General features: G+C 46.0%; 1 protein-coding gene across 2 annotated transcripts; it reads right to left on the reverse strand.

The window, feature by feature from the left end:
- Nucleotides 1-1,695: 1,695 nt before the first annotated feature.
- On the reverse strand, nucleotides 1,696-7,992 carry LOC114692877 (nucleoside diphosphate kinase A). 2 transcript variants are annotated; one of them, XM_028868906.2, is made up of 5 exons: nucleotides 7,927-7,992; nucleotides 5,740-5,869; nucleotides 4,089-4,190; nucleotides 3,218-3,330; nucleotides 1,696-1,985 (listed from the first exon to the last, which is right to left on the reverse strand). In XM_028868906.2, exons 2-5 carry the CDS (start codon nucleotides 5,863-5,865, stop codon nucleotides 1,868-1,870), a joined length of 459 nt encoding a protein of 152 aa, XP_028724739.1. In that variant the 5' UTR covers nucleotides 5,866-5,869; nucleotides 7,927-7,992; the 3' UTR covers nucleotides 1,696-1,867. The 2 variants fall into 2 exon arrangements, with proteins under 2 accessions (XP_028724739.1, XP_028724738.1); XM_028868905.2 differs by having other exon boundaries at nucleotides 7,974-7,986.

Genomic DNA, 7,992 nt, shown 5'->3' on the forward strand with positions numbered 1-7,992 from the left:
GGAAAGGCGCAAAGCTACACAGAGAAACCCTGTCTCGAAAAACCAAAAAAAAAAGCTACACGGAGAAACCCTGTCTTGAAAAACAAACAAACAAACAAACACAAAAAAAGAAGTAAAGAAAGATACACAGAAATAGAGAAAGGTAAAAGCCCAGAAGCAAAGGATAGGTGAGGTAATTTAAGAAAAGCTTGCAAGCCAGGAGGTGGTGGTGGTGGTGGTGGTGGTTGGTTGGTTGGTTGGTTGGTTGGTTGGTTGGTTGGTTGGTGGCACACGCCTTTAATCCCAGCACTCGGGAGGCAGAGGCAGGTGGATCTCTTTGAGTTCCAGGCCAGCCTGGTCTACAGAGCTAGTCCAGGACAGGCTCCAAAGCTACAGAGAAACCCTGTTTCGAAAAACCAAAAAAAGAAAAAGAAAAGCTTGCAAGAACAAGCCAAGCAGAGGCCATGCATTTATAAGAATAAAACAACATGTGATTATTTGGGAGCTGGGTGGCAGGCCCCCCCAAAAGAGCCAGGAGTAAAAAACAACCAGCTACAGGATCTGTCCAGTAAAGAGTCATTTACCCCTTAGTCAGGTCACATACCTCCCCTAACCTACAGTAGTAGTCACTACCACTTCATATGACACCAACTGATGATCCCAGGCCTACAAAAGACAAGGCTTTTCTTATTTGAGGGTAGCTATAACTTCTCACAACTCCCTCTTTTTGATTTTTCAAGACAGGGTTTTTCTGTGTAGCCCTGGCTGTCTTGGAACTCACTCTGTACACCAGGCTGGCTTCGAAACTCAGAGATGCACCTGCCTCTACATCTCAAGTACTGGTACTAAAGGCATGCGCCACCACACCCAGCTACAATTCCCCATTTCTTCTTCTGAGAGCCTCTCAAACAAGATGGGCATCTTTTATTTCTCACTTTTTTTTTTTTTTTTTAAAGATAAGTACTTGTATAGCCCAGGTTGGCCTCAAACTATAAAGCTGAGGACGACTTTGAACTTCTGATCCTATCTCCTGAGTGCTGGGATTACAGTGTCACCATGCCAAGTTATGTAGTGAAGGACAGAACCCAGGGATTCATGCATGTTAGGCAAGCACTCTTTCTGTATCTAGCTGTATCTCCAGTCTGGGAGGGGGTGGGGTTCCTATTTTTATTTTTTTGAGACATGGTCTCACTATGTAGACTAGGCTGAACTTGAACTCAAGAGATACCCAGTGCCTCTGCCTCCTGGAGTGCTGGAATTAAAAGGTCTTCTCCACCACACTCAGCTGGTTTGTTTTGATAGGTTCACTCTGCAGTCCAGGCTGGGCTAGAATTCATAATCCTCCTGCCTCTCTTCCTGATTGTTGGGATTACAGACCTGAGTCAACATGCTTGAGTTGGCATCTTTATTTCTGATGGATCCTCTGTTTCCAACACAGTTTTAACAACCTCACACTTCCTCTGCAGACACTGCTGACTGGCTCATTGCCAAGAGTGAATAGTGAAGAGAGAAAAAAGATAGGTAAAGAAATGCCTGTGAATCCCAGGGTGGTGGCTCAAACCTCAAGGACAACCAAGAGTCTCTATGTGTATATGAGGCTAATATAAGTAATTTGCATACCATTTACATTCTGTCAGCTCAGGTTATCCAGAAGCCTGAGGAGGAAGTAAGGCATGCAAAGTGATACAGCAATACAAAGTAACTAGCTGACCCAATACTGGAGATAAAACACTTTAATCCACCAGTGGCACACACTTAACACTGCACAGGGAGTCACAGCTCCCAGAGACTCCTTCCAGGACAAAGGAAGTTCCAGAAATGTCTAGAGTTGCTGGTCCCTTGCCTGTGAGAACAGGGGTAAGTAGAGAGGAAAAGCAGGTGCCTTCTGTCACTCATAGATCCAGTTTTGTGCACAGCTCTTGTAATCCACCAGCTCCTCAGGCTGAAACCACAAGCTGATCTCCTTCTCTGCACTCTCCACAGAATCGCTGCCATGAATGATGTTCCTGGGTGGGGAGAGATACAGCACCATTACCAAAACCAGAAAGATGAACCTGCCCACAGTCCCCTGCATTCCCACTGCTGAGAACCGAAAGCCATGGCAACAGAAAAGCCAGAGTCTCTAGTACTTCAGAATACATCAAAAGAAAAACATTAAAAGAATGACTTCCTGTGAGTGGCCCTTCCACAGAAACACTGACACCAGAGTGTGAGCCTTTGGAAAGGCTCTGGCCAGGCTCTATATTCAAGAAGGTATAGGCAATGGGATGAAGACAAGCAAACACAGGGACCCTCTAAGTCAGCCTCCACCTTCAGAGGCAGGAAGACCAAACTCCAAAAGTGACCTGAGCCATGGCCGGGTGGTGGTGGCACACACCTTTAATCCCAGCACTCGGGAGGCAGAGCCAGGCGGATCTCTGTGAGTTCGAGGCCAGCCTGAGCTACCAAGTGAGTTCCAGGAAGGCACAAAGCTACACAGAGAAACCCTGTCTGGAAAAACCAAAAAAAAAAAAAAAAAGAAAGGAATTCAAGGATAGCAATATTGAGGCGAGCTATCACACTTGAGAATTGTCTCAAAAAACAACTAAACTTGCCCAGTGGTTGGTACACGCTGATCTCTGTGAGTTTGAGGCCAGCCTGGTCTACAGAGCCAGTTCCAGGACAACTACACAGAGAAACCCTGTCTCAATAAACCAAAAACTAGAAATGAAAACTAAACTAGGGGCGGAAGAGATGGCTCAGTGGTTAAAAGCACTAGCTAATCCTCCAGAGGACCTGGGTTTAGTTCCCACCATCCACATGGGGTACAAAACTATCGGTAACTCTAGTTCTGGGGGATCCAATGCCCTCTTCTAGTCACCTCAGGCACCAGGAAATGAAAAGTGGTACACAAACATACGGGCAAGAAAACTATCCATATACATAAAGAAAAAGTAAAACTTTAAATAAAATAAAATGGGGGGGGGGGCTGGAGAGATGGCGCAGAGGTTAAGAGCACTGGCTGCTCTTCCAGAGGACCTGAGTTCAATTCCTAGCAACCACATGGTGGCTCACAACCATCTGTGCCCTCGTCTGGTGCCCTCTTCTGGCATGCAGGGACACATGCAGGCAGAATACTGTATACATAAATAAATAAATAACCTGCAGATAGTTTCATGTCCATTTTTAGCCTCAGAGGCCTAAATTCTTATGGCAACTAACTTGGATTTTGGAAAAGGGTGAAAAACACCTTTCTTACCTGCCAACTTGGATGCAAAAGTCTCCTCGAATGGTCCCAGGTTTAGAGTCTGCAGGGTTGGTCTCTCCCAGCATCACCCGGCCTGTCTTCACAACATTCAGCCCCTCCCAGACCTCCAAGGACAAGAGAAGACACAGTCAAGGAAGAAAAACACTCTCAGTAGAAAACTTACCATCTGATGATTCAAAACAAAAAAGGTCCAGAATAGTGTGCTGTGGATATCATTCTATATAAATAAAACACTGATGGCCAGTGACCAGGCAGGAAGTAGGTGGCCAGGCAGGAAGTAGGTGGGACAAGGAGAGAGGAGAATTCTGGGAAGCGGAAGGCTGAGGGAGAGACACTGCAGCCACCGCCGGGACAAGCAGCATGTAGAGACTCTGGTAAGCCACCAGCCACGTGGCAAGGTATAGATTTATAAAAATGGGTTAATTTAAGATAAAAGAACAGTTAGCAAGAAGCCTGCCATGGCCATACAGTTTATAAGTGATATAAGCGTCTGAGTGATTATTTTATAAGTGGATTGTGGGACTGCGGGGCTTGGGGAACCTGGAGAGAAGCCCTCCAGCAACAATAGTGCCCTCTCATTCCCTAGAAAAACAGAATGCCTACTTGTTCCAGTACTAGGGATGCTGGTCACCCTGCCCCTACTCTCTTCCTCCCCAGATCCATTCACATGGCAGCCAGTGGCAAGCTAATGGACACTTGCTTTGGTGGATCAGAGAGCCAATTCTCATCCTACCTGGCTATCCTACTAGCCTGTCTCCTCTGCAACAAAGAGCGCCTTGGCACCCAACACAGGACATGCAACACTCATCCTGCTCTACTCCCAAATGAGTCACTCCCATCACCATCCCACACAGACACTCACCATAGCAACCACTGGTCCTGAATGCATGTATTTCACGAGGCCAGCAAAGAAGGGACGGTCCTTCAGGTCGATGTAGTGCTCCTTGAGAAGGTCCTCTGAAGCCTGTCACAGGACAAACAGTGAGAACTAACCCCAAGCCCGTAAGAATCAGCAGGTTAGTTTCTTCCCGTCCCTCCTGACGTTCGAAACATGAGCTCACAGCTAGCTTGTGAGTTATATCCAGATTCATCCTCTACCTTACCAGAGAGGAGCAATAACAGGGATACACAGAGAAACCCTGTCTTGAAAAAAAAAAAAAAAAAGAACTCATTTATTAAAGAAACAATACAGAAAACGCCTCAACTAAAATGTTAGATGGAAACAAGGAAAGTAATCTCTGTATTAGATGAGCATTAAGCTGAACCTGGCCATCTCCCAGAGACACCTGACATTTATTCAAAGGATAAAGGCCCAATGCGGTGACCATGTAATTTCCAGAGGTACTTACCTCTAAACTATCTAAAGTATATGACATATAACAATAAATAATTTCGCTAAAGGTAAAGATAGTTCAGTGGTTAAAAGCATTGGCTGTTCATCAAGAGGACCCAGGTTCAATTCCCAGTATCCACATGGCAGTTTACAACCATCTGCAACCAGTTCTGAGGGATTCAAGGCCTTCTGACCTCCACAGGCAACAGGTACAGACATGGTGCACAAACACACGTGCAGGCAAACACCCATACACATAAACGGTTTTACATTTAAAAAAGAGAATGGATTAGAGAAGGGTGTGGTATCACATGCCTGTAATCCTAGCACGCAGGAGTCAGAAGCAGGAAGATCAAGGAATTCAAAGCCATCCTCAGATAGATGCATAGTGAATTTGAGGCCAGCCTTGGAAACATAAGACCCCTATCTCAAGGGAGGAGGGTTGGGGAGGAGGAGGAGTAAGGACAAAAGAAGATATATTTGCTTTGAGAATTGGAATTCACATCTCACAGATTTGTTTGAAGAAGAGTTCCTGGCCAATGAATCCTTGGTATTTACTGAAATATTGTTATCTGAGTGGGTGGCTCATGCGCAAAATCCCAGGACTCAGGATGCTGAGAAAGGAGGATCACCAAGAGTTCCAGGCCAGTTGTGCCAAACACATATGTATATATTTCATAGGTGTATTAGAATTGTTTCTTTTCTCTGTTCTCTCCAAAGCTCTCCACAGGCAAAACTGCAGTTCTCCCCCACAAAACCCCATGTTTCATGCCTGACTCATGTTAGATACTATCAGGTAGTAATTAGTAAAGTAAAGACTTTCTTCCTGACAACCTACCTCAAGGGGGATGGGGGAGGAAGAATAGTCAGTCTCTAAAATTATCCATTTAGGAGGCTAGAGACCAAGAGCTCCAAAACACCCCGAGCTGAGTCAGAAATTACAGCTCTGCAGCAATATGTGGGATTCTACATTGTTAGGGGGAAGACAGACTATTTTTGAAAGCCCCAAATGACTTGGTTTGTTCCAAGATTCAGCCAACATGCTTAGTCACCGAGAGGTTTTCGGGTTCCAAGACACTCTACCATGGAGAAGTCTAGACAGGAAACAAAGCAAACACAGAAGTTACTCTGCAACATTCTTCTATGCTCCGAATAAACAGGAAGCGTGAGATCCACTCACCTGCATAAATTTCAAACCAACAAGACGGAATCCCTTCTGTTCGAAACGCTTGATGATCTCTCCCACGAGCCCCCGCTGGACCCCATCAGGCTTGATAGCAATGAAGGTACGCTCGCTGTTGGCCATGGTCCTGGAGAGAGGCAAGCAGGGAAATGACTGGACCGAATCTCTACCATCATCATGATCCTTCTCAAGCGGATTACCCTCTCATAAAAGTGGCTTTAATATATTATGTCTACCCCAAGCCTCTCTAGTAAAACCCCAATCCCTGCCCAGTTCACTCCGCCAATGAATTATGATCCCAAAGTGGAAAAGGGCTCAAAAGCAGGAACTGTAATTTCTATTCTTGATTTCATAAGCTTGTACTGTGTACTTAATACTGTGATGGAACTAAGAAAGGAGATATAAAACTAACACACACACCAAAAAGACACCACTTTTTCAGCAATACCAATTAGGGGACATTGCACTGATATGGTTTTCCTAGTAAAAGTTATATCTGGTACAAGACAGTTGGATCTATGGCACTGGAACCCACAAGAGTTTTAGAGTCTATGTCATGACGACCACCTTCATTTTACAAAGAATGAGATTTCCCAGCCCTATGCAATTTGGGGTACACCTTAGGATATAATGAGAAAAAAAACAAAAACAAGCTTGAGGATGCATGCCAGTAATCCCACCACTAGGAAGGCTAAGGCAAAAGAACAGAGGATTCCAGGCCAGTCTGGGCAACCTAAGACCCTGAATCCAAAAAAAAAGAAAAGAAAGAAAAACAGAGCTGAGTGTAGAGGGCTTGGTGTGGTGGCCCATGTCAATGATCCCGACCTGACCTGGGCTGCATAAGACTCTGTTTCCCAAAAATAAAAAATAAAAAAACATGAAAAAAGATGCCATGACTATGTTCCATCATGGAAGGGGAGGGACTCAGAAGGCCCAAAGCCTTAATCATTTTGTTTAGTGGTGTAACTCCATCCATGAAGCAAGCAACTCCAATTAAACTCTCACACACACACACACACACACACAGAGAGAGAGAGAGAGAGAGAGAGAGAGAGAGAGAGAGAGAGAGACAGAGAGAGACAGAGAGAGAGAGAGACAGAGAGAGAGAGACAGAGAGAGGAGGAGCACAAAAGTAGGAAGGACTTGCTGGGAAGGCATTCAGCAGGAGAGCAGAGTAGAATGGGGGTGACTACTACATGTATAAAATTGTCAGAGAAGAGGACAAAAAATGTGAAAGTCCATTAGGTAAGAATAGCAATTAACATTAAACTATGTATTGGGGGAAAGTGCAATGAGTATTGTGACCAACCAATGAACAGTGGCTTATGAGAGAGCCACAGCACAATAGCTAATGTAGGACATCGTCACTGAAGGAAGACACCTGGAGAGCATCCATTCCAGAACGTTCCATTTCTAGCAAACACAATCTCACAAGAATGAAAAGACGACTCCACCTTGAAAGACAATACCTAAGAGGATAGCCAACACCAGCTCCTGGCTCTGCCCTTCTGAACATGAATTAACCTCTAATTTTACACCTTAAGAGTAGGGCCTGAGCCACTTAGATGTCTTCCCGTGTTCACATGTGTGCGAAGGCGTGTATGCAGAAGAACCCACAATAATGCATAATCTTTTAATGATCATTTCTGTTGGTGTCTTCCTCCCCGGTGTGTGACCGGCATAAAGATCTATTCCAGCCCCTATCTATGATACCAAGGACAGGGCCTCGCAGTCAATGGGAGCAGAGAGGATGCCTTAAATGTTCAATCTCGTCTTCCAAAGAGACGGAAACCGGAGAGGAGCTGGAGAATCTCTGAAGGAATGTGGAGCAAGCATAGATTCCTCAGGAATGTCCTACCATGCCACAAACAGCCCCATGAAAGGCTCTGCACACCGATCCCTCCCCCTCTCCCTCCGCCTCCCCCCCCCCCACACGTCTCATTCATTCGGCAAGCACTGTGGGAGCTCCAGCTCTGTGCCCAGGACCGGGCTGGAAAAGGAATAAGGCACAGGCCTGCCGGCGCGGTCTGACAGAACTGCAGCCGCAGACAAAGGCGAGCCCACGTGGCGGGTCAGGCTGACAGGTCTGCACCTGTCCACAGCCGAGCCCGCGATCTTCCTCAGCACCTCTCAGAGAATGCACCCGGATCCCTCTATTTAACGCCCACCTCCCTCTCCGCTTACCTGGGCCCTCAACTGTCCCCTTCCCCTCAGCACCGAACCCCTCTCACCCCTCCAGAAGCCGGGTCT

Source organism: Peromyscus leucopus, unplaced genomic scaffold (assembly GCF_004664715.2).
Source record: "Peromyscus leucopus breed LL Stock unplaced genomic scaffold, UCI_PerLeu_2.1 scaffold_221, whole genome shotgun sequence".
In the NCBI taxonomy this organism is placed as follows: domain Eukaryota; kingdom Metazoa; phylum Chordata; class Mammalia; order Rodentia; family Cricetidae; genus Peromyscus; species Peromyscus leucopus.

Excerpts from the sequence above, each read along its gene's own strand:
- LOC114692877 (XM_028868906.2), bottom strand. The coding sequence starts at position 5,865 with ATGGCCAACAGCGAGCGTACCTTCATTGCTATCAAGCCTGATGGGGTC. Across the intron at positions 3,331-4,088 it reads CAGGACCAGTGGTTGCTATG|GTCTGGGAGGGGCTGAATGT; the intron begins GTGAGTGTCTGT and ends TTGTCCTTGGAG. Across the intron at positions 1,986-3,217 it reads TTTTGCATCCAAGTTGGCAG|GAACATCATTCATGGCAGCG; the intron begins GTAAGAAAGGTG and ends CTCCCCACCCAG.